At 42.7% G+C, this 26,896-nt stretch overlaps 1 protein-coding gene across 3 annotated transcripts in view; it reads left to right on the top strand.

Moving 5' to 3' along the window:
* The window catches only part of COL20A1 (collagen type XX alpha 1 chain), a 113,492-nt gene that overhangs the window by 45,022 nt on the left and 41,574 nt on the right, over positions 1-26,896 (top strand). For 2 of the 3 annotated variants that reach the window (XM_075276996.1, XM_075276997.1), the window contains exons 13-24: positions 1,717-1,859; positions 1,930-2,053; positions 4,931-5,067; positions 6,266-6,398; positions 7,577-7,716; positions 7,820-7,952; positions 8,337-8,396; positions 9,476-9,523; positions 13,250-13,388; positions 22,231-22,373; positions 23,597-23,706; positions 26,456-26,614. In XM_075276996.1, the coding sequence (XP_075133097.1) occupies positions 1,717-1,859; positions 1,930-2,053; positions 4,931-5,067; positions 6,266-6,398; positions 7,577-7,716; positions 7,820-7,952; positions 8,337-8,396; positions 9,476-9,523; positions 13,250-13,388; positions 22,231-22,373; positions 23,597-23,706; positions 26,456-26,614 (1,469 nt within the window). The remainder of the gene's footprint in view (positions 1-1,716; positions 1,860-1,929; positions 2,054-4,930; positions 5,068-6,265; positions 6,399-7,576; positions 7,717-7,819; positions 7,953-8,336; positions 8,397-9,475; positions 9,524-13,249; positions 13,389-22,230; positions 22,374-23,596; positions 23,707-26,455; positions 26,615-26,896) is intronic. The other variant, XM_075276998.1, reaches the window with a different exon arrangement.

Genomic DNA, 26,896 nt, shown 5'->3' with positions numbered 1-26,896 from the left:
CCTAAAACCCAAAAAGCTTATACAACTATATTTACATTAAGATACACAAATGACACTTTTTAGTAGCATGTCATGAGACAAGCTGATAAGATCTTCCTTTGTGCAGTGCTATTTGAAAGTTAAACGCTACCTTTATTTTAATTCTGGAGAAGGTGCAGACATTAGATTTAGAACATGTTGTCTTCATTGTCCAAATCCTCTATATAGGTAATGTGTTTTTCGGGCCGAGCTGTCTGGGAACGAGCTGGTGCAGCACTGACAACCTGGGTGAATATGGCAAGAGCCTGAGATGTAGGGTGAATGAATCCCCAAATTATTTGGGGAATTTCCACTCAGAAACTGGCACTATATACCAGTAGCAAAAATTGTGGGTGCACGTAACCCCAATATATTCTTTGAATTCCCAGTCACACAATGGCACTATATGGCAGTGGCAGGACTTGAGTGTATTTGTAACCCTAATATATTCTTTGCATTCCCAGTCAGAAACTGGCACTATATGGCAGTGGCAGGACTTGAAGGTATTTGTAACCCCAATATATTCTTTGCATTCCCAGTCAGACAATGGCACTATATGGCAGTGGCAGGACTTGAAGGTATTTGTAACCCCAATATATTCTTTGCATTCCCAGTCAGACAATGGCACTATATGGCAGTAGCAAAAATAGTGGGTGTATATAGCCCCAATTCTATTGCTAGGGGACTTGCTGGGTATTTCTGGGGTGAAGGTGGGGGGGGGGCACACCGTTGGAACGGGGATCGGGGGTGTATATGTAGGGTATACGGGAATACACTGTCAGTGTATTCCATTCAGGATCCTGGGAAAGCTGGGTTGCGGTGATTGAGCCCGTCAGTGCCACGTTACACTGACAAGCTTCTCCCTGGAATTGAAGTTATATGTAACCCCAATATATTCTTTGAATTCCCAGTCAGACAATGGCACTATATGGCAGTAGCAAAAATAGTGGGTGTATATAGCCCCAATTCTATTGCTAGGGGACTTGCTGGGTATTTCTGGGGTGAAGGTGGGGGGGCACACTGTTGGAACGGGGATCGGGGGTGTATATATAGGGTATACGGGAATACACTGTCAGTGTATTCCATTCAGGATCCGCGGAAAGCTGGGTTGCGGCGATTGAGCCCGTCAGTGACACTTTACACTGACAAGCTTCTCCCTGGAATTTAGCTCTTATAAGAGCTGTTGGTTGTCTTCTCCTTCCTATCCTAGCCTGTCCCTGCCTACCCAGAATCTAAGCCCTAGCTAACTGGACGGAAACCTCCGTCCTCGGTGAATTGCAAGCTCAGAATGACGCGAACCTGGGTGGCGCTGTTCTTTTAAATTAGAGGCCACATGTTTTCGGCAGCCAATGGGTTTTTCCTACTTTTTTCAACGTCACCGGTGTCGTAGTTCCTGTCCCACCTACCCTGCACTGTTATTGGAGCAAAAAAGGCGCAAAAAAGGGGAAGGTGGGAGCTGAATCGAGTAATGGCGCACTTTACCACGCGGTGTTCGATTCGATTCGAACATGCCGAACAGCCTAATATCCGATCGAACATGAGTTCGATAGAACACTGTTCGCTCATCTCTAATAACTATATATTACATAATACTAATTACTGAATTAGCTAATTGCTCTTATAAGCTTCTAGGCTGCAGTAGGGATCATTTTACCTACTTGAATAAAACATACAATATATCCTTTCTTTCCATTCTAGTACCACTGACAACTCCCCGTGCTCTCACTGTGGATCATGTGACAGGCACATCCATGCAGTTACACTGGCAACCATCGGATGGAGCCACACACTACCTAGTGACCTACTCTACAGAAACTGATCATGGTTTGGAGGTGATAGAGGTAATGCTGCTTTCACTGAACCCCCTTAGAGTTTGACCAAACCAGTTGAAAACTAATAATTTCATTGCAGAACAAAGTGGAAGACACAAAGTACTCTCTCACTGGGTTATGGCCAGGGACCCTGTATAGTGTGACTGTGGTGGCAGTGTCTGGAGAGGAGTCCAGTGACTCTGTCACTATTCAGCAGAGGACAGGTATGATCTAGTGTTGTGGTCATAATCGAATATATCTTGGATCAATCAGTCAGTCCAAATTAATGAGCATATTTGTGCTAAGAATGAGACAGACACTGAGTTCCGTTTCAATATCAGCTAGATGCTCTTCTCTCAGCCCTTACAAGCAGCATTGCTGAAGTTTATTGAAAAGCTCACACACTTACACAACAAAGGAAAGGAGGGGTTAATTGTACGACAGGAGTTTGTCTGACATTCCTGAGCTGCTGTCCATCTCCCATTGGCTCCAGACCTCTGACATCCAGCTGGGCACCTCCTTGCTGTAACCTGAAGACTTCTACCACGAGGCATGAAAGACAGGATATAAGTAGAGATGAGCGAGCACTGTTCGGATCAGCCGATCCGAACAGCACGCACGCATTGAAATGAATGGAAGCACCTGGTACTTCCGCTTTGACGCCGGCCGGCCGCTTAACCACCCGCGTGCCGGCTACGTCCATTCATTTCAATGCGTGCGTGCTGTTCGGATCGGCTGATCCGAACAGTACTCGCTCATCTCTAGATATAAGCTCCATCTTGGTTTTAAGATCCTTTGTCTCAGAACTATTTAACCTTATTGAGGGAAAATTTGTATTTCTATGACATAACATACAATATAAAGCATAAGAATCTTGATTCATGTTCTCAGACTTGACACTAGTAGTAAATATGATAATATTGATAATAATAACATTGATGTCATTAGGATCTTTGCTGAAAACAAATTAAAGTAAAATTTTTTGGGCCACTCTGGTCTTAGAGAGGGACCAAGGAATGAAGCTGTCCTAATACGGTACTTCCCTAACAATGGCAACATTTGGTTCCAAATAACAGTTGGATAAGTATTACATATAATACATATTTTTACATATGGTACTTAAAGGGAGTCTATCACTACCCCAGCTACTTCAAACTGTCTAGAAGGATGAGCTGAGTGCTGGATGGGCATGTTTAGAGATGATGCAGCAGTGCTCAGTAATAGAAAACTCCCCCTGTGCTCCAAGATCCTCACTGGGATAAATAATAAAATTGCTTCTTCTATCCATCCCTGGGGCTCTGAAACAGAAGAAAGGTATCACTTTCTGCTAGCATCATCTACAGCACCATGGGAGCAGTTTAAAGTAGCTGGGGGCAGTGATAGACTCCCTCTCATGAACAGATTGAGGATGAATGTGAACAAATGTAAAGTTATGCATCTGAGTAAAAATAATCTGCATGTAATATCTGATTGTACTTGTAGATCATAGATTAATAACAGCATGCACTGTCAATCAGCTGCTTCTAATGCCAGCAGGATATTGTCAAGTATTAAATGGGATATGAACTCGTGGGACATTGATATAATATTACCACTTTATAAGTCATTGGTGCTGCCCCTTCTGGAATACGCAATTCAGTTCTGGGCACCAATTCATAGAACAGCTGTCCTAGAGTTGAAAAAGGTTCAATGGAGGTCCAAAAATCTGATATTGGACATGTAAGACATCAGTTATGAGGAGAGATTAACCCCTTCCTACTCAGTTAATACTAATAGCAGTGGAGTACACATAATAGTACGATGTCCAGTGGATGGCGGAAAAGGAAAATATGAAAAAAGTCGCCGAACATTCACGTAAAACTACCCTGCCCCCTTAAAGGTTTAAAGGAATTCAATTTGTTTAGTCCTGAGAAGAGGGAAGATATGATAAACCTTAATAAATATATAAATGGCCCATATGAAAAAAATATGGGGAAAAGTTGTTCCGTGTAAAATACCTTAAAATGACAGGGCAGCACTCTCTCTGTCTGGAGAAAAAATGGTTTAATCTGTAGATGCCACAAACCTTTTTCCTGTAGGAAAAGCATACCCCGGGAGCTGGTCACAGCTGGCTGACAGCCTCAAATACATCTTAGCAAAATAGCATCGATGCCTATGGAAATGTATAGAACGCTTATTTTCTTCATTCGTCCCTTCAGTCATTACCTTTTCCATCCCTTAGTTGAACTTGACAGATATAAGTCTATTTTCAACCTATGTAAATAGAGTGCCTTAGGGCCCATGTCCCTAATAATAGAACAAGACGTGTCTCACATCAAGTGGTGCCTACGTAGTAGTGACATGTGGTGCCAACACAGCAGTGTCATGTAGACTTTACATAAAGATGTGGCAAACTTTAAATTAAACATTTCAATTGCTTGTGATAGGTTACTGTCAATGTTATTTATGGATTTTCTTTTTTTGCTTTATGAATTTTTGTTGGTTTTTCATGAATAACATATAAGCAACCATAGTGAAAGAAAGGAACTTATAACATAGGGGTATGTGTCTGGAAGTATTGGCGAAAATGAGACTGAGTGTGTCGTTCAGCATGTAAGATATGAATTCGCCTCTCCCCGAAACAGCTCCACTCATGTCTAGGGTTGTGTCAGGTATTGCAGCGTAATCTCATTGATATGAATGGGTCTAAACTGCAGGATCCCACCAACAACAATACAAATGTGGTGCTATTTGTGGAAGAAAACAGCCATGTCTATCTGTATCTATAACTGTGAGTTATGATGTTACTTCTCTGACTACTGGGTGTGGCAAAAGCTGACCAAGGGTAGATTCACATTACCATTCTAATAGTCAATTGCTTTCATAAGTCATAGGCCATAGAGTGACTGATGCAGATGGAGCCTCCATTCCCCTTCACTCTAATAGAAAAATCATGACTTAAGCTTCTTGCCGTCAAGTTTTTTTTATTTTTCTCATGTGCACACAGGGCTTTTCTTTCCATTAGAATAGTAAGCAAACATGATGGAAGAAAGATGGGTGAAAGCAATGGACTATGATAACAGTAGTGTGACTATCCCCTAACTCCTTTAAATATCTTACAGAATCAGTACCTCGAAACGTAGACTTCACCAATGTCACACACAGCTCAGCCACTGTCAACTGGGAAAAGATGCCTGATGACGGACCAGTCCAGCTTGTCTCATACACCCCTCACTTATACAGTGCCAATCGAAAGGAGGTGAGTGTGAAGTGTCAGCCTTGTGGTCCACATCACTCTCTGTGAGCATCTCTCATATTCCAGGGCAGCTCTATGAAGATGATGACAGTGACATGCAGCCCCTTTGAGCAGAGATGATGATATCAGCAGGCCCCAGGATCTAGTCACAGCTAATCCTTTGCATGACAGGCTTGATGCTTCTAAATTATCCATCCCCAAAGGTGACACTGTTTATATTGTGATTCATCCTGTTCTGGAGATGACATGACTGTTCTTCCCAAGATCTCTGCTTCCAAATCAGCAACAAACTGTAACCCTTAGCTTTCAAGTTTCTTATCATGTATCTCTATGCCATAATGAAGCAACCATTATACCAATGACTACACCTATGCTGTCTATTGTAGACAAGCTCTCCTTATCAGGGCTATAGCTATATGGTGAAGGGGTGACAGTCCCACTTGTAATCCTGGTAACCAAGGGGCCCCTGCGCTTTATTAAGAGATGCCAGTATTATAAATGTCTTATGGTAAGCAGTGGGCCGTATTATAGATTTGCATGGGAGCTGCAAGATAAAACCTAAAACCCCTGATTGTAAACTGAGGCCTCTAATCCGATCGGATTTTTCTGTTGATAAATAGCAGATGTTCCATTTCCATACAGTGTCCCTACAGGACGAATGAAGCATTACTCAATTTCCATTGAAATCATGGGCACCTAATGTAATGTTTACTTGTGCTGGGTCTTCCAGAGGGGATTTTTATATCTACTCCCTGTCCAGACTAATGGATGAGGTTCTTGAATAAGGCAACCTCCTCTATTAACTCTCTAGCATGTTATTTGCAAATGGGTTTTCCAAACAAAAATTCCTCTAGAACCACTGCCAGGAAATTGGATAAGCAAATATGATTTTATTTCCTGCTGTCCAATATAGAAATCCAATGGTTGGACCACCCTATAAACCAACGGTTAATATCTATATGCAGAATCTAAGGTTCCCAACATGTAATGGCATAGCGCTTTGAACAGATTCATAGTTATACATTTTGGCAAGATAGCAATTGCAACAAGCAGATTGGAGATTCATCGTCCGCCAGCTACATAGGTAAAACGGGTTAGAAATTGTTGCTTTAAGATCTAGATCAAATGCTTTTCACAGCTGAAGGTTTGCTACAATTGCTTTAAATCTAGTTTCCCTAGTTCCCTTGTGGTTTCTTTGTAGATCGAAGTCTCGGATGGAAGCTCCTCCGTGTACTTGAAGTCTTTGACCTCTCAGACTCCCTACACTGTCACTGTCACTTTCCCATACAGAAGTTCAAAGACCTTGACTATGCTGACCGGGAACTTCACAACTTGTAAGTGACAGGTGATTACTCTCATGCCATTTCTGTTCTTGGCAATGCCAGGGTCTCGAAGGAGTCATGCCCTTGTCTGTCCTCGGATTTGGAAGAAACTGTTTACCTTTCACCGTCTTTGCTGCCACATGCTCTTATGAGGGGAGATGTTTTGACTCAAGGCTCCTCGGTCAATTAGTTTTAATTACAGAACTCCAGAATGTCACTTTTAATGGCTGTTCTATTGGGCGCTAAGGGACAAAGGCAAATTGACCAGCGAGGACAGACATATGGCTGAATGCATTTCTATCAGCAGCTTTGGTTTAGTTTGAGTATCATGTATTTCAGTACAGATATTATTATAATAATGATCATTTCTGTATGAAATGGCAGATAACAACTTCCATGATGTATTTAAGTGGCTGCAAACATCTGCTGTTCACCACAGTTGTGATGACTTGTAGCCCCTGTTTCACTAATCTGTGCACCCACAACTATAACCCACATTGAGATGATAACTGTTAATGGTAAATATTTTTTTCAAAATTGAGGCCAGTATGCAGTAAGCTCCCTCTAGTGGTGGCTGCAGGCAGACAAAAAAACTTAATGACATAAATCTAGGTGCAGGCAGAGGAGTTGGAGCTCTGTATCAAAACACAACTTGTAATGATAGTGAGTTACAGGGTGTATACTGCACAGTAACACTTACTATTGTGCTAGTGAAGTCATATTACATACTGATACTGAGTTAAAGACAGTATTATAATTGAGAGCTGCATTCACATTTCTGTTCCCGAAAACAGTGTACACATTTTTGTTAGACTTGACTATGACACCACTGGCTTCTATAATTTAGGTAAGGGCAGTTGTCCTAGGGGTCTCAGCTGTGTAATGAATGTGCAGCATGAAAGGAGACCAAAAGGAACATTTCTTTATGAGAATCTCACTGCTGTGTGGACTAATGGCAAAAGTGCTTGTGTCAAAAAAGGCATTTAGGGCCTTACTTCTGTAGCTCCAGAGCTTATTACCAATGGCTAATGCATGTTTTGAATGGACTCGAGGTCCTTCTATCAATAATGGTACTTAGATAGTGTTGGGTTGTCACTGGCCAGTCTAAAAATTGATTCTCCGTTATTTCCTACATGCTGTAGACCCATGTAGTCTTGGGTAGACATAATTGCTGAAGTTGTATTTTGCAGTAAAAGTCCCACCCCCTAGTGGTGTAAAAGTGGAAAATCTATCTGGAGACAAAGCAACAGTATCATGGGATCCTGGAGCAGATGATGTGGCTTCCTATCTCATCAAGTGGATTCCGCTCAGTGGTGGAAGACTAAACCAGGTTTATCATGAAATACATTTGTACCAAGTATAACCCAAATATTACAAAATAACCTCTTAAACAAGAAAGTCATGATGTTGATTGTAATCTCCCTTTTCATCAGATGTCCACCACTGGCAGTGAACACACAGCGGTCCTTTATGATATGGAGTATAGTACAGAATACCAGGTGTCAATATCTGCACAGTATATAGATGGATCCCAGAGCGATGCATCTTCAGTACGCTACATTACAGGTAAAACGAGATCTCTGTCCATTCATCTATCAGTACTAAAATACATGTGCCCCCTCTCAATGCGTGTGACCCATCTAGTGGGTCCTAGTGCAAGTCTGTAACAATGCCCCCACCTAGGATGCTTCATTTGTAATAGTGGTCAGGTGCCGATGCCTAGGCCCATAGTACTAAGGTTGCTGTTTAAAAGAATTGGTGCCTATGGGGATTTTCGGAAATAGGGGTACATATTCTCATTAGTTCTGTTCTAGGTTATTAAGGGTGTGATGGTGTCAAACAGAACCTGTAAGTGTCTCAACATCTGCCATGTGCCCCTCCAAACTCTATGCATGAAAGTTGCTAGTATAGAAAAAAAAAATAATGACCCTTCATTTTTCTTTGGAGCAGCAGACAACCTCCGAAAGATGCCCGTGGCCCGTGGTGGGTTTACATTGAACCGTATGGATGGTGAGTAATCCTCTAAGTCAGATGACAGCTGTCATTCAATTTAAATGGTGGACAGACCTGAAATCATATTGCCAGAGCATTGTAAACTATCAATAAATAAAATTAAGAAAATATATATTAAAAAATAATAAAACAAAATTGTATTTTCGTTTTAATCGTTTCTGGTAATTCCATATTAAAATTCCTCTATTTGCGTCCGGGGTTATGATGGATTTACTGGAACACAAATTACAATTTGATTACAATTTAGAAAAGTTATTTATTCCCTAGAAGTGAAATGGAGGCATAAGGGGAAATGAGCGGTGCTCATCATGATACGGCTTTTTCTGTGCTACCGGATACGAATAATTACCATTGAATTGAAGAATAAATAGCATCTTTTGTCTGTTTCCTGTAGATTTAATATAAACATCCATAGAAGGCTCCACATATGCATGATAAAGTACAGCAACCCCTTAGTATGCCTGACAGGGAAGGGTTATGCATTTGAAAGTGAGCGGGAACTTGATTTATTAGTTATTTTATTCAATGATAAACCCTACAGTTCCCTGTAGGGTTTATCATTGAATAATAATTGTTGAATAATTATTGAATAATAATTGTTTGCCCTATGTACTTAAATCTAAAAAAGCAGAAAAAGATACAATGCCACCTATGGCCTTATGTAGTGTAAGTTGAATATAATAAAAATTTGTAATACCACTTGTGATCACCGGTGCTGTTAATGAAATCTTATATGTATATTGGGTATATAAGAGAAAAAACCTGCAATACCACCAATGGCCATATGGTGCTGACAATGAAACCAATTGTCCCATGTAATTTGTAGTCTTTCCGGGTAAGATTCAGGTTTAACATACTCACAGTTTTGTTAAACTTTCTGTATATTTATTCAGGTCATATAATTCTACAAATGTATACCATAGAAAATGGGTTGCCTTGAGGTAGGAAACTACTGTATGTAGGGCAAGGCTTTGTAAACAGGGGAAGCATATGGAGCATATAGCCCCTAGCAGTGGTGTTGATCTTGAGTTCCCATGCTATATAGGTTGCATTACTGTGTTGTTTGTATCTTACAGGATTGTGTCCACTGGTTGAAGACAAAGGACTAGACAAACCATTTCATGGTAAAAGACATCAGGGTTCAAGACAACCAGCTTACGCTAAACTGTCGCTTGTGACATGAGCTCCTATAACACCTTTTGATTCTGTATAACCGATATGAGATTGCTTTGTCCTGTGGCAGCTGCTATGAAGCCTGTCAAGGGGTCAAACCTCCGCAGTTTCCCTTTTTCCTGTCTTATAATTTACATAAAACTACCACTAGGGGGAGGTCACCAAATGCGGATTTTTACATCTCTCATTGAACTGATTTCATCAGTGAGACCACCCCCCTCTCTCCATAGTGGGGGTTGCAGGTAGTAAAAAAAGTAACTATGGCTGTGCAATTCCCAATTCAACATTTAACATAAACCTTTGCATCATTGTCTTAGATTCTTAATAGATAGGAAATATCTGTTGCTGGGAAAGCTGGGTGAGGGCAAAGCCAATAACCATTGCTTCTCCCAAAGTTTTACAAATCATCCTTCCTACAGTGCTTAACAGTGGTGGATATGACTCAGAAAGTAGCAAGTAAGCGGGCCAGTAACTCGAGGAAAGCTGGGTGAGGGCAAAGCCAATAAACATTGCTTCTCCCAAAGTTTTACAAATCATCCTTCCTAGAGTTCTTAACAGTAGTGGAGATGACTCAGAAAGTAACAAGTAAGCGGGCCAGTAACTCGAGGAAAGCTGGGTGAAAATCTCTGTGGGGAGAATTAGTTATCAGTTGTATCACAAACAGATATAATTTATTTGACCTCATAGGACGACTCAAGGACAGATATTTCACAGGATTTGACATTATTTAAGGTGGAAATGTTCCAGATAAGAACACGCTTCTAAAGTGAAGTAATGACTCTTTTCTGGAACTACTCTGAGGAGTCTTGTACTTCTTATCTATACAGCCAATTCAATCTGTCTCAACATTAGATCTCAGTGTCAATCAGCGGCAGTAATAAGATTGTCTTCATCTGTTCTGTGCCAGAAAATAGTGACATGCAGTGAAGATATTATAAGAAAACCTGCAGCCAGGAATAGAGCTCTTAAAGGGGCATCTACTGCTTCTACACACATTTATTCAGCTTGAAGGAGGGCATCTAGTTTCAGAATTGAGGGTCAATGTCAATCAGTTAGCTCTAAGATACATTACTCTTCACTTCTGAGAATTATGTATAGTTATAGAGGGTGCAGAGAATGCTATTGCACCCGACCCTGGTGCCTGAAGAACCCAAAGACGCAGCTCCATAAATTAATAGTGTATAGGCGCCGAAACACTGGACATATATAGCAGTGTTGTATACTAAACAGAAGACTAAAATAGTCATGACAGTTTCCAGGTACAAAAGTAACACACGTTTGATACATGGCCGTTTGTGGCAAAATATATGCCACTTTTTCGATTTTCTAGCCTACTCATCACTTATGAGAAAAGTAGGTGAGGCAATGGCAATGATCAACGCAGGCCGGGATACTCTTGGTCCTACAAATTTACTATAACTCATGCCAGAAAACTGGATAGAGTTATACCTGAAATCTATGGCAGTGACTAATTTCTATTGCACAGTCCGCGGTAAGGCTGGGGTCCCATATTGTGAAAACGCAGTGTTTTGCAGTACCTGCAAAGTGGATGGGATTCTGGCTAATCCCATCCTCACATTGCAGAAGAAAATCCACATCGGAAAAGCTGCGTTTTCAAAAACACCCGTGGCATGTCAATTATACCTCCAGAAACGCTACCGCTTTCCGTATCGATATAACAGAGGTAAAAAGTTTTGCAGATGAAAACTCTGTAGGCTTTCTGTGAAAAACAATGCGGAAATGTGTTTCTGCTGCATTTTTTTGCATTGTTTTTTGCTGCAACTACGTGGGGCCTTAGCCTAAAACAGGATTATTTAGAAGCCAGAACCTCTTAATTATGGTGCATCTGGCACCAGCGCTCTCGATATTAAGAACAACAGACTATGCAATGGTCTCAATAAATTGCCCCGGAATAAATGAATCTGGAGTCCAGGTTATTCAATTTTAAGGGAGTCTGTTAGCATTGAAATTGATTACAAACTATTGACAATACCTAGTACGAAGCTTCTACTCTTTCCAAAGATGCCTTTCCTCATACCTCCTAACTTTCAAAGACACAAAAGAGGTAAGAATGTGCAGTGCGTGTAACGTGCTGAAGAAAATTTAGCTGCACCCACTTCTATGATGACTCTGCCCATTGCCATACATTTCTCTTTTTGCCCCCACACATTATAATGCTCCTACAGTCTCCCTAACATTATATGCCCCCTTATAATGTTCCCTCCAATTGCCCCCACAAGATAAAGTCCCTCCTCTGGCTGCCCCCAGTGTAATATCCTCCTTTAGCTGCCCCCCAGTTAAATGTCATTCTTCATCTGCTCCCTCCAGTTTAATATCCCACTTCATCTGCCCCCAAAGTTTAACGTAAAAAGACACAAAGACTTCAAACACCTAATATTAAAGGGGTTGTCCCATCACAAGGATCCTATCTATACTGCTTGTTAATGTGAATGTAAGACTTTTCCTAAATACACTGCTTCAGCAAAACTGCTTTGTTTGGCCACTATATTACTTTATTCATTTTTTTTGTGGCCACAGCCCTGACCTAGCTGCTCCTGAGTCAAGTGATGTATCTGCTGCTCTCAGGGGGGAGGGAGGAGGGGCTAAGTGCACAGGAGCGAGCCTGGAGGCGGGGGGTGGGGTGGGGTGTTTGTTTACCCTTTGGGGGGAAGGGGCCGTCAATACAGGGTTAGACGCCGGCACAGGTGAAGCCAGCAACATCGCTATGCTTCTGCCCTGCATGAGGCCAGCAGCGGCAGAAGTGATGCTGCTATTCCGGGGGGGGAGCGGAATAACAGCATTGCTTCTGCTGCTGCTGGCCTCATGCAGGGCAGAAGCATAGCGATGTTGCTGGCTTCACGTGTGCCGGCGTCTAACTCCCCGGCATCCGCTGTAATAGAGAGGCGGATGCTGGGGACTGTTAGACGCCGGCACAGGTGAAGCCAGCAAGCCGGCAGAAGCGATGCTGTTATTCCGCTCCGTTCTGCGGTCACATATGCAAAGCCAAGCGGCGAGATGCCGCCGGCCCTGCATGCACGCTCATAGACCAGTCTAGCCTTCACAATGCGAATACAGACCCGACACCTCGGGTCTGTATTCGCATTGTGAAGGCTAGACTGGTCTTTGAGCGCGCACGCAGGGTCGGCGGCATCTCGCCGCTTGGCTTTGCATATGTGACCCCGACCACCAATGACGCAACAAAGCCGGAAGACAGAAGATTTCACAGAAACGAAGACGGGTGAGTATGCGACGTGGGACAACCCCTTTAAGGAGTGGTGGAAGGAAGAGATCAATAAATGCTGCTTTGCTTCCAGAGACTTCAAGGAACTGTAGATGCAATGTGAGTGACGTCATCACATCTTGCCTACAGCTCCTGGGCTGGGGCACTCAGGGGCACAGTGGTGAGGCAGGGAGCGGACATACCTTGACATACCTTCCTAGGTCCTATTTTTTTTGGGGGGGTATCACTGAATTGACCCTATTATGAATGCTATAATTCAGATCCAAGATCCAACAGAAAGGAGTTCATATTAATCATCCTCAAGTTTTCCCAAAAACAGATATAACGAACAACTAGAATTGTCCTGAAGAGACGTGGGATCTTTTACTCATAAGAATGCTGTCTATATAACTATCTATCCATCTATCTGTAACTGATGACATATCTTCTCTGTTAGGTTACAATATGATGACACTTTTTGGCTTGGATGAGAAGCATTACTCTTCAATCAATGGGGTATCTCTTGACGCCTTTGTTTTAGGCGGGTCCAGAATTTATAGAATTGCTGAGCACATCCAGCTATCCCTATGGACCAGGTAATGGCAATGACTATATAATATATAAATGATATAATCATGTAGCAAAATAACATTAGTATCCATTAGCTTGGCAGGAAATGCTGCAGCCTAGTCTTGTCCAAAGCAGCGGGCATAAAGCAAGGAACCCCCTTGTAATACATCTATATATCATAATAAACAACCTCTTTAATCATTGTGTAGCAAGTAGTTATACAACTTTCTCACTTTCTCATGTGCTCCACGTCCTTCTCTGTTTTCTCTCAGTAAGTTGGAATGTTAATGTTTGCACTTAAAGGCAGTGGCGCAACTACTGCCATAGCAGCAGAGGCAGCTGCCACTGGGCCCGGGACATTAGGGGCCCGGTGACAGCCGCTACTGCTGCTGTCATTATACTCAGGGGTCTTTTCGGACCCCCGAGTATAATGATTGGCGGACCGGGAGAGGTAAGAAACATAACAAACACTGTTACTTACCTCTCCACGATCCGGGCAGGCTTCGGTCTAGTCGTCTCACGTCTCATGACCCTGGCCTGCGTCCCGGGTCATGTGACATCTGGCATTGAAGATCGACTACTTTGGAGGCCGACAGCGTAGGAGCTGGGAGACAGAGTTTTTTAAAATGTTTTTCTCCCCCTGGGTCTCCGATTATTATAATAATAATTGTTTATGGGTATCACCAGTGGGACATAATACTGTGTGCAGGAGCCACTATTATTATTATTTTTATTATTATTATTGTTTATTTATATAGCACCATTAATTCCATGGTGCTTTACATTTGGGGGTTACATACAGTACACAGAATATACAGGTAGATATACTAACAATGACCGACTGGCACAGTGGGTTAGAGGGCCCTGCCCGCAAGGGCTTACAATCTATGGGGGAAGGGGGATAGAGACAGAAGGAGAGGGGGAGACAGTTCAGATGTTGGTGTAGTGATAGTGTTATAGGTGAGTCTTCAAGGCCTTCTTGAAGCCTGTGATTGTGGGGATCAGTCTTATGTGTCTTGGTAGGGAGTTCCAGAGTATGGGGGATGCACAAGAGAAATCTTGGAGGCGGTTGTGTGAGGAGCGGATGAGGGCAGAGTGGAGTAGGAGGTCATTGGAGGATCTGAGGTTACGTGTGGGCAGGTAGTGGGAGATTAGTTCAGAGATATATGGAAGGTTGTGGATGGCTTTGAACGTTAACGTTAGTAGCTTGAACTCAATTCGCTGGGCTTATGGGTAGCCACTGGAGGGACTGGCAGAGGGGAGCAGCCAATGAAGATCGGGGGGGAGAGATGAATTCAGCGAGCAGCGCAGTTTAAGGTGGACTGGAGGGGGGCGAGGGTGTTTGCTGGGAGTCCATGGAGAAGGGTGTTGCAGTATTCTAAGCGGGAGATTATGAGGGCATGGATGAGCATCTTGGTAGTTTCAGGGGTGAGGAAGGAGCGGATTCGATGGATGTTCTTGAGCTGGAGGCGGCAGGAGGTGTTGAGGGTTTGAATGTGTGACTTGAAGGATAGGTCGGAGTCCAGGGTAACTCCAAGACATCGGGCCTGTGGGACAAGGGAAAGTGGGGTTTCTTTGATAGATGGGTCAGGTGGAGGGCCATACGGGGTGGGGTGAAAATGATGGGTGGCAATACTGTGTGCAGGGGCCACTATGGGGTATAATACTGTGTGCAGGGGCCACTATGGGGCATAATAGAGCGCGCAGGAATGCGTAGGAGGAGGTCGGTCAAGGTCTTCGGTGTCGGTCGGGGGGGGGAGGCCATTCCTAGTTATGCCACTGCTTAAAGGGTCACATGAGAAGACAGGGACACCAGTATTATAAATAGTACATAGAAGGATGGGAGGGTGGGTGTTACAGATTTTTTTTTACTTTGCCCCAGAACCACTAGACATATAGGAAGGGCTGGAGCAGGGGGCGCACCCCTAAGTGCAAACCCATATTAAATGCAGTCTCCAGTCTGGAAGAAGGAGGCTTGGCATAGGCTGAACTTACGCCTGCTGTACACTGTAAAGTGGCAAGATGCCAATGAGAATAGTCACCTGTGTCACAGCTTTCTGCTATAAAGTAGTAGAACGCTGCCATAGCCAGCATTTAGGATCTCCTGGGGCAACTCAGGGCTGCTGCCGGCTCACTATGGGAGAATTGGCCTGGGTCCCAGGTAGCAGGAGTGCTTGGTGGGAGTGCCCCAGCAGCCCCATCAGAGCGGCCCTCTCGCCGGGTGCAGCCTCTGACGTGGCTTAGTCCCGATATGGTGCCCAGAGCGTCGCACCACAGAAGCGCTACACGTGACCCTCTGGACCAGGTTCCTTGTACCACAGCCCAGGGGTTCAGGTGTTGGAGAAGGAATCCTATCAGGCAACCGCCTTCAGTATGAGTGGTTGGTTCCCATGGGAGGAGTGCAGCCAGGCCTGTCACCACTCCCAGTCCTCGGTTTACCGCAGCAGTTGTTATGGCAGGTTCTCTGGTTCGGGGGCATCATCATCTTTGGGATTTTCTCAAGTTTCTACCTCACCACCTGGTGTGCTCTAGTCTACATTTTGCTGCAGCAAAGATTCAACCGTGGTGGGGGGCAATGAATCGTTTCTATGCAGCCCGGTGAGTATGTCTCATTGTCATGTCTGTTTTGCTCTGTTTATGTCTCAGGCTAGCACAGAGGAGGTTAGGATTAGTGTGCCCACTAGTGGTATGGTGGATGAGAGGTCAACTGAGGATAGCGTCAGGGAGTTGTTAGGCAATGTGACAGTGTAACTATCTCATTGTGGTCAGATCTTTTCACCTTCTCCGTTACCGAGATGACTCCCTGGAGATTTGTTGGCAAAATCCGACATTGAGGCGGCTTTTCGCCTCTTGCCAGTTCATCCACATAGTTGTTAGGGCATTTCTGGGACACTGTATGTTACATAAATTAATACCTCCCTATGGTGGTTCTTATTTTTAGGCTTTTAGTTCATTTTTTGAATGGATGATGAGGGACGTCTTTGGCATTCCTTCTGACATTCATTATCTGGACAATTTCCTATGCATTGGTCCCGCTAATAGTGTTCGGTGGGTAGAACAGAATTTCTGTGTCCCACTAGCTCCAGAGAAAACTGATGGGCCCTCTACCTGTTTGAGTTTTCCGGGCATAACTATTGACACTGTGCAGATGGAATTTTGCTTTCCGAAGGATAAGCTGAGGGACAAAAGAGGAAGTCTTTAGAGCTCGGCATTTGTGTAAAATTACATTCTGGGAGCTGCAGTCTATCCTGGGCTAGTTAATTTCACAGCCAGTGTGATGCCTATGGGCAGAATTTTTTTCCTGTATATTGGCTAGTGTGACGACCACAACCTCTTATCTGGTTGTCAGAAATTCATAGGGAGGACCAAGTGGTATGGGCTGATTTTCTGGAGCAGTACTACGGTAGATCCCTGTTGATGGATGAGGTTGTGGATAGTTTCGACTGCGATCTATTTATGAATGCAGCTGAGGGCAAAAGTTTTGGTGCTTTCTATAAAAGGAGTTGGTGTGTGGTGCCAAGCAGACGACCAAATGGATGGAAAGAGGGTTGACTGGTAATATGGCCTTGTTGGAGCTTTTTCCCATCAAAGTCGCCATCACCATCTGGGGTGACCTTTTTAGGAACAAAAAGGTGAGATTCCGCTGTGACTACATGGGAGTGGTCATGGCCATCAAATATGTCTGTGATAATGGATGAACATTTGGACCACTGACAGGATAGCTGTAGAGTAGTCTATCAACTCTGCAAGTTATGGTGTTACTATATTAATGCAATCTATCATTTACGCTAGTTATGCATTAGTTATATTTGAACTAAGTTGCCTTCCTTGGATCATCCCCTGATGAATCACAGTATACCAGTGACGAAACGCGTAGGGTGAGAAATTGAGGTGACACTTTGACGAGGGACAGCTGTGGATTGCCCTTGTAAGGGCAGGATCTTTTCTTGGGGCTAGGGACTGTATAGACATATTACAGGGTAAGGGGAAGACTGCAGCTCCGTCTGATACCAGGATGGATGGTCCCATTGCCTGAACCTTGGATTGATGCTCCTGCCCTTGGTGAGATCAAACCTTTATTATCATTGTTTGCTTGGTCTCCATGTTGGTCCTTTTGTCTATATATGAGGAGTGGTTGTCTGTTTAACTTGTTATGCCTTGACTGTGGATATATCTGTCTGAGCTTGTATCCATTATCATACGGTCAGTAGACAACTATCTGTTAACACCTCTTAGTGTTTTGAACTTGCTACATTTTTCCTGAGTTCATGAATGATTTCCTCAGGTGTTTGCATGTGATATGTAACCATATAGTTGTCCATGCGGTAGATAATATCATATGCATGCATGTGTTTTATTAATTATTTTGTTCACATGGTTTTATTCTCAGTAAGTTTTTTCCACTCTGCTGTGAGTCCTTATACAATTGTGGATTTGCTACTGTGGATATTTAGTTCCCTTGTCATCTGTAGCCTTTGATGTTTATATTTTAGAATGAGAGATTTTGCAGAAGTTTTCCTGGTCCATTGAGGTTTCTGCAGGGGTCCAAAGATTAAGGATACATGATCCCTGATTTTGTTTAATATGTTGGGGTGCTTATGCGAGTGGTTGGGTTCAATTTGTGTTTCTCCGTACGAGGCTGCCCTATTTCGTCTTGCTTTTGTTTTTGCTTTTTGTGGTGCACTGTGTGTTGGGGAACTGTTCTCGCTGAGTACCAGTCTTCAGAAGGGTTTGTTGGCCAAAGATTTGTTGCTGGAGACAAACGGTTTAATTTTGGATTTGATGGTCTAAGACTGAACAGGTAGGAAGAAGAAGGCGTGTGGTTTTGGGAGCTAATCGTTCTACAGAAGTTAACCCTGTTGCATGTTTGTGTGCTTTCTGACCATTAGGTACATCCAGGGAAGGTTCACTCTTGTGCTATGTGGATAGTTCTTCGCTATCTAGGTATGAATTTGTGGCCATCTTGCGTCAAAGTATAGATAGCCTGAGCTTGCATGAGCATTCTTATGCTTTACATTCCTTCAAGATTGGTGAGGTGATGGCGGCTGTTGACAGGGGTCTTTCTCTTGGAATGTTGTATAGAATCGGTAAATGTGAATCTTTACGTTACAAGTTATATTTGTACCACAAATTGTTGCGATTGGGGTATGGTATGATTATTGGGGGTTTGTACATTTTTGCTCTTACCTTTTTTATAGATTTTTTGCAGGTGGCAAGATTTTTGGGCACTTTATTGTGCATTGGCGCGCAGAGTGCGCAGACGTTTGGGCCCTTGGTAGACAGCTCTGGTTTGACTGAGCAATATTTGTACTTAGAATCTGAACAGGGCGATTTTCGTCTCCAAGATGGAGTGCATTTCAATGCCGTAGGTATTGATATGTGGTTGCTTGGGTTGCAAGAAGGCATTAAGAAGGCCTTATATTTGTGGGGAGCATCACATGTATGAAGTTTCAAAGCAAGTTCGCTATGGTTGATGGGGGTCCTTGCAGTTGCTTGAACTCAGTGTGTGTGTGGAGGGGAGTCATTGTGTTGGGGACTGCTCATGTGGATGGTGGTCTGGCGCACGGTTGGTGGATGTCTCACAAGAGGGGAAGTCCATTTAGCTGGGTAGTCAGCCAGGTACGGTGCCACTGAGCTTGGGGTAACGACTGGTGGAAAGATATGTGCATATGTGCCCATATTGGTGCCCAGACCATTTATGTAGCTCCAAGGCTGGTATTTATACAACTGTTTTATTTTGGTTGTTCATTTGTTTATATCTATATTTGATAAAAAAAACTGGTTGCTGTGGCCAAAATTATCCAACAAGTCTCAGTGCTGTTTGTTGTGGTAATGTGAAGGGAGGGTTGGCTACGGGTGGGGATTGGAGGTTGGAACATAGAGTCTATTTCCAGGTTTATAGTTTAATTTTAATTGCACCACACTTCGCCATTGAACAGTCATGTAGCACACCTTTAGCTGTGAACCAAGTTGTAACTTGAATGGGAAGTCTGGAATGAGGCCTCTAGCTGTATTGTATCATTTGGAGTAGTGGTAGATTTTATACGTCAAAGAAACCTTTGGGAACTCCCTCAGGGGCCATTGCATCCCTTATATCTACATTACATAGCTGTACAAAGTATCACATTTTCAGCCTCTAGATGTGAAGAAGAATATTCCCATTCACTGACACCAAGCAAAGATCTTTCAAAAGGTGACAATTTGAAATACAGAGGCTAATAGAAGGCTGCAAATCTTCATTATGCAATACTATAGCTTTAGTTTCTAGACTTTGATTGTCCCCAGTCAGGTTCCAGTTTGATGCTGCTACATAATCTCATACAACACATGGCTATGCTGTCCTAATCTGAATCCCCTCTCTCACCCTCAGCACATCCCCCTCACTATCAATTCCTCACTATAATTTCCAGTATTCTCCATACTATGTCTCATCCTCCTTGCTCCTCTCATCTTCCAGGAACCTCTTTTCCCATCGTTTCCAGTTCGCTTCACTTTTCATCTCATTTTCTTGGCCTATGTGAGACCCTATTTCTGGTGGATATGAAGTTAATTGGCAATGTGAGCCACGAGCGTCCCAGGAATCGGTGATAGGTTCGCCCTTTTCATGTTGCCTCAGCTCTTAATCCTACAAAGCTATGATAACAAGAATCTCCTTTATGTGGAGGAATTTGTTAAACACACAGCACTGGAGTGCACAAATCCCACAGACCTTTGGGGTAGGGGAGGGGGTAATTTGACTCCTATTCTATCAATTAAGCAAGTGCGATAATTGAAATATGCTGTCATTTTTTGTCCTAATGCTGCAGCACCCCATATCACAGGTCACACATTGGGCTTCGCCATTTGATATGCTAATTCTACCTAATATACATCTCAGAATCTCACACTATTTCCGTTATCTGTGAATGCGGCTTGCAGATTGCGATCTCCTCCTGCTTTGGGGATAATCTAGTATTTCGACTCGCTTCCTTTCCCCACCCATTAAATGCAACATGGTTACTCAATCATTGCTGATAATATTTCAGCCATTTGGCTCTGTGAAGATAGGCAGCATTCTGCTTCTGGTCTGCAGTGGGCGCCACACTTCTGCAGGGGGAGAGGGCTCTGTTGGGTAATGTCTTTGCTGTAAAGACTTTAATCTACATTATTAATTTTAGTTTATATTATTCTACAATGAAGGGAAATATGTCATTGACTGTCTCAAGGCAAATGCGTAGATGTAATTGTTCAATCCAGTGTTACAGGGGAGTAACTGTACAGGGGGAAGAGGTAATGGTCTGGGTCCTGATGTTTTGAGTATTATAAATGGCATATATTACATTACAGGGCCTGTTACAGATTTTGCCCTGGGGATCAAGAACTATAACTTATGTCTCTGTATTACACCTTCCAGAAACAGCATCTGAACTGTCTATTTATCTGGTTTTGTAGTTCTTCTCCATTCAAATAATAATAATAAATAATAATACATTTTATGTATATATAAGTATCGATAGAGCTGAACTGAAAAACCATACACAACCCACAAAGAGCTTTGGTACTGTTTCTGAAATAAAGCAGCCATGTTTGTTTTGTTTTTTCAATCCTGGACAATTTATTTAAAGAGGACCTTTCACCATATTTGGGCACAGGCAGTGTTATATACTGCCGGAAAGCTGACAGTGCGCTGAGTTCAGCGCACTGTCGGCTTTCCCGATCCGTGCCCGGTGTAAAGAGTTTACGGTGCCGGTACCGTAGTGCTCTATGGTCAGAAGGGCGTTTCTGACCATTAGCCAGGAACGTCCTTCTGCCTCGCGGCGCCTATCGCGCTGTGCTGTGGAGCGGGGAGGAACGCCCCCTCCCTCTCCTGATAATACTCGTCTATGGACGAGCTGTGTGAGCAGAGGGAGGAGGCATTCCTCCCCGCTCCACAGCATAGCGTGATTGGCGCCGCGAGGCAGAAGGACGTTCCTGGCTAATGGTCAGAAACGCCCTTCTGACCATAGAGCACTACGGTACCGGCACCGTAAGCTCTTTACACCGGGCACGGATCGGGAAAGCCGACAGTGCGCTGAACTCAGCGCACTGTCAGCTTTCCGGCAGTATATAACACTGCATGTGCCCAAAAGTGGTGAAAGGTCCTCTTTAAAGGGCAACTCCTCTGCAGTAGGCACATACATAACATAATAGGATTACTGGTATTACATTCAATCATATATTACATTTGTCTATTTCTTTTTCCACAGCACCCTCTCCTCTTAGTCTGCAAGTTGTGATACATCAGGTTGCATAGAAACCACTTTAAGGGTGCATTCACACAGCTGCAGGTCAAGAGAATTATATACTGTAGTTAGTGCCAGAGAGTAGGTTTTTGTTATATAGGTCCCTGCCAAAGGCAATCCTGAAATAGTTTTTGCATAAATTCTTTATTTTAAAGAATTTAACTATGTTTTAAATAGCAAATTTTTAACAGGTGTGTTTCAATGTTTCACCTTTTTCAAAATCCCTGCTTGGTGGTGAATGAAAACACTCTTGCAGTGTGTCACTCTTACTGTGTGTATCTTACTGTGTACATCAGAGCTCTCTCTGGTTAATGTACATGCTCTGCTTGCCACTAACTTAGGATCTATTCAGATGACCGTGATACAAAATGGATATGAAAAACAGACATTTTTCACAGCTGTTTTGTTTATCCATGGAGCATCTTTATTCATTGGGTCTCACATATCCTTGAGTGTATTGAAGAATCTGTGAAAATAAACAAATTAGGATATGTTCTATTGAAATCAATTGTTTTTAATGCCTCTGTGTGACAGCTGTTAACCAAGTATGGCTCTATTCACATGAACATGATTATCTGCCCAGTTTACTATTAATCTCTCTTTTCAGAGAAGTTCATCCTGACGGACTTCCACCCGAACACAGCCTGAGTTTCCTTCTTCGTCTACCACCAAATGCTGCCCAGGAACCTTTTGCTGTGTGGCAAATAACAGATGAAGATTTCCAACCTGTCATGGGGATTATCCTGGACCGTAAGGTGTTTCGAATATGGTATATGGGATCTTGAATCTAGGTGGAGGACTGACAAATGGCTGGAATGTGCTAAGTAGAAGGGGTTAATATTTAGTTATTTCAGTTATTACTATTGCTTCCACAATGCTCATGTAACAGTATGTTGGCCATGTGACTTCTATATAATGCTTTCTCATCGAGTAGTTTCCTATTAGAAAAGGTTGGCCTATGTTGTTATATAAGCCTAAAAACTACCAGCCTCCTCAACAATGGTAATCTTGAAGCTGTTGTGATCATCATAAGATCATGTGGTGTCATCTGAACTCGGACCAACCTCCACAGAAGGACAGGCAAGGAAGCGCTCACCAAATTGATCCAACGATAAATTTATTAAGCACGACGCGTTTCGGGCTGCTCAGGCCCTTTTTCAAGTGCAAAATGTACCTTAAAACGAATACAACATGTAAAAACATACATAAATATAAATTTAAAAGTGTCAGATACAATGCATGGCTGGATAATTAAGATGTTGAAGTACTATTAATTCAATAGAACCAGAAGCTTCAAATACAACCGGTGTGTGTGGATTTACAAACACAAGTTTCTAAAGGCATGTATAGACAGATCTATGCATATCAGGGACATACATGTTAACCCTGTATATAGTGTATTATACTGGACCATTAAAGTAAGCAATCTCTCAGGCATATGAGATTAATATAGATTTGGTAGAACAAAACAAAGTTAACTGTGTACATAAATCTGAGCACACAACTCATGTAAACAATTTGGTGAGCGCTTCCTTGCCTGTCCTTCTGTGGAGGTTGGTCCGAGTTCAGATGATGTTCTGACGTCCCTGTGACGTTTCCTCAGCTGCTCCCTGATTGGTCCTTTTCCCTATATTTAACTTTTAGTTCTTGTGTCCCACGCAACCACATAAGTGAGCAGCCAATATTTGCTTACCTTAAAAATCAATTTTTGTTCTAATTTACTACACTAGGGTCGGCTCGGTGCTTTGTCTCTTATCTTTTCATTCAAGCTCATGTGATAGTCACCAAAGACCTTATCCTGCCTTATTAACACATCACACCATTACAAATTGGACTAAGCTGGTTAACTTAACCTAAAATCAGGTCTCAGTTGGTCTTTCAAAAGAGTAGCCAAATTAGATAGATACTCCTTGGGTTAGGGTTATGGTTTATATATAGCTTTCTACAGATTTCTTCCTATGTCTCATGAACAGCAACTAAGCAGTCTCTGACGTACTTCTACCCTGAATATGAGGGTAGATTACAGGAGGTGACCTTTGATCAGCAAGAAGTGAAAATGATCTTCTATGGAAGTTTCCATAAGGTAAAATATTGTTTATATGATTTACTACTTGTCTATTGAATGACCACATAAGATTGAGCTTTATTGTCTACTGTATCATATGGTGGGCCAAACCAAAGCATGTCAGCAGGATTGACAATTGATATAGACATGGTGGAGGTCTATGAACACCAACCCTTTTGATGAAGTACTTGTATATTCTATAAGGGGGAAAAAGAACTGAGTCCAGTGAGAGACTTTCTTATTGTTCTTATCTCTGTTGCTGGTAGCACCAATCATGGTAATGGACACTTATAGAAATTATTACCATTTCTCAAGGAACACCTGTCAAGTTACATGCAGTAATGTCTCAGGCAGATAGGTTAATTATTAAGGATGCGCCTGATTAGACACTGTCTTGTTATAAGAGGGCATAAAAGTGCTTACCTGTAATGGACCAGGTCTGGTTCGGAGTCTTTTATTACAACCACTTGCGGTAATTGCAAGGCTGTTCACGTAGACAGGAGGAAGCCAATGGTAGATACACAGGATGAGTGTCAGTATTAGCATCTGGGCAGGAGAGATTCACTAGATTACAGGATGAGAGCACAATAATCTCACAAAGCAGGAAGTCCAAGACTGGGTTTAAATAGGATGTTCAATCAGGGAACAGGGTGTAGTAAACCAGAGAGGCGAGAACTGAAACTAGAGGCAGCAGGAACAGGCTTCATATCAGCACAGATGTCCAGGAAGTTGAATAGCTGCAGCCTGGGCCCCCTGAAGTCCCTGGGTTCAAGTCCTGGCAACTTCACTGCTCTATAAAATCACAGAGACTACTTCTGGGTAGTGTACTTTTCAGTGAGAGATCGTTTACCACTAGACATGCTTCTATGTCACGCTCTTAAGACATTTTGCGAAGTTTTCAGACTTTGAGTTGAGGTGAATCACTTGACTGAGAGAAGCAGTATGGTTGCTTTACCAAATTGCCCACCATCTAGACTTTTTTGACCTGGATCTTTGAAGGTCATGCCGATATAGCGAACAGAATCCAGAAGGTCTAGAACAGGTGTCCTCAAACTGCGGCCCGCGGGCCACATGCGGCCCGCCAAGCACTTCTGTCTGGCCCCGCCAACAACACCGGCAGGCATGCATTTATAATGAAGCTCCTGGGGAGCTCGGGCCAGGCCATGGAGCGCACTTCACTTTACATATTGGAGGGCACCGCTCCCTATGTCTGTGTGACCTGCTCTGCCTCCGGCCCACTGTTTAAAAAGTTTGAGGACCCCTGGACCAGTACAGAGAATCATTTGATCCAATGACAAGCACGAGCAGTTCCCATAGTTTGCTTGTCCACCATCCAGATACAGGAGGTACTTTTATTACCTAACTGTCTCTGCCCAAACCTTTACCAGGCATTTAGAAGAAATAAATATGGTGCCATAGAACCCATTATGTGCCTTGCTATAGGCAACCATTCACTATTGCCTTCATTTGCAGTGGTGACATGAGCAAGTAATTGGAGCTGTTACGGACTGGAACCATATTGTTCTTAGGGATGAATTCCAGAGATCCATTGTTTGTCACTTCTGAATATGGAGGTGAGCTCTGTGGTGAGCTCTGTCCTAACTGCCAGTGTGATCATCTGGGGAAGCATCACATATGACAGTTGGCTACTCCTAGTTGTGATACGAGGGACACCAACAGGTTAGCAACTTGTTAAAGACATCCTGCGGACACATGTGTCACCTCTCATGAGAGGGCTTCCAATTGGTATATTTTAGCAGGATAATGATGACTCCACAAACAGCAAAGGCATCTCATGAAAATCTCTGCAACACTTCTTTGGCCTGTAAGGATTCTAACTGAATTGCTAGTATTTTTGGGACCACCTGGGACACCAACTTTGGCAACCTATGAGAGTGCAGGATTATTGGTACAGCTAAAGCATCCTTGGGAAAATGTTCTGCAAGATACCGTATGGCAACTGTATGCCTTCATACCCAACTATATTTCATCTTACATCCAGGCTAGAGGATGAATCAACAGGGTACTAGAGCCTCTTTTCAATTGCACAGTTTTTCCTAATAAATTTAACCTAATATTGTAATCATTTACATATATTATTGTTACATTCACACATAGAACGTTTCAAACAATTCCTCTTCTTCATGAATTTTTTTTGTCAATGAGTGAAAAATGGGGAGCATTAAAGTTAGAGTTTTTGCTTAGGTTACAGTGGAGCTTGAAAGTTTGTGACCCTTTCAGAGTTTTCTATATATCTGACCTAAAACTACGTCAGATCTTCTCACAACTCCTTAAGGTACACAAAGAGCAAAATCAAATAAACGAGTCAAGAATATTAGACTTGGCCATGTATTTTTTAGAGGTAAATGATCCAGTATCACATATCTGTCAGTGGCAAAAGTAATGTGAAACTTTAGAATTAGATAATTTGAAGGTGAATTTAGAGTTCAGTTTAGTATTCACTGGATGACAATCAGGTGTGAGTGGATAAAATGTCTTATTTAAAGAATGGCGATCGATCTGCTCTTCAGAACACATTTGTGGAGGTGTATTATGACACCTACAAAGGAGATTTCTGAGGACCTCAGAAGAAGAGTTGTTGATGCTGGAAAAGGTTACAAATTCATCTTTAAAAAGATGATGCACCTTGACAAATGGCAGTCATTTCAATAAATTCCTAATTGGTGGTACCATCAATAAAGTTCTTCAGGCCCATTAAAAAAACTGTCAACTGTAAAACACCACTCTGTTTGCTCTCTTGGTCCAGGTACAACTGGCTATTAATGGAGTAAATATCAAGCTCCATGTGGATTGCCAGAAGGTGGCAGAGAGGGCAATGAAGACCATGGGGAAGGTGACCACTTTGGGATTTGAGATGTTGGGAAAACTGACTAGAACAAGAGGTCCAAGGAGTGGCTCCTCAGCAGTAAGTATGCCTGATACTAGATTTCCAAGTCACGTATGCTTTAACTTTATTCCTTTGTGTCACCATACTTTGTACTATCCTGTCTTCTGGCTTTATATCAGTGTAGCATAAAAACAACACTATGTGCAATATAGATCATTATAATATGTATGTTGACTGAACCCACCAAGTTTAGCAGGACCATCCAACTAGTCCGTATTTTCCGGACTATAAGGCGCACATAAAAACCTCAGAACTACCTGAACTACCAGAACCTCAGATTTCCTCAGAAATCGTAAGTGC

The sequence above is a fragment of the Leptodactylus fuscus genome, chromosome 6, assembly GCF_031893055.1.
Source record: "Leptodactylus fuscus isolate aLepFus1 chromosome 6, aLepFus1.hap2, whole genome shotgun sequence".
NCBI classification, from domain to species: domain Eukaryota; kingdom Metazoa; phylum Chordata; class Amphibia; order Anura; family Leptodactylidae; genus Leptodactylus; species Leptodactylus fuscus.
This window is presented reverse-complemented; position numbering and strand designations above follow the sequence as displayed.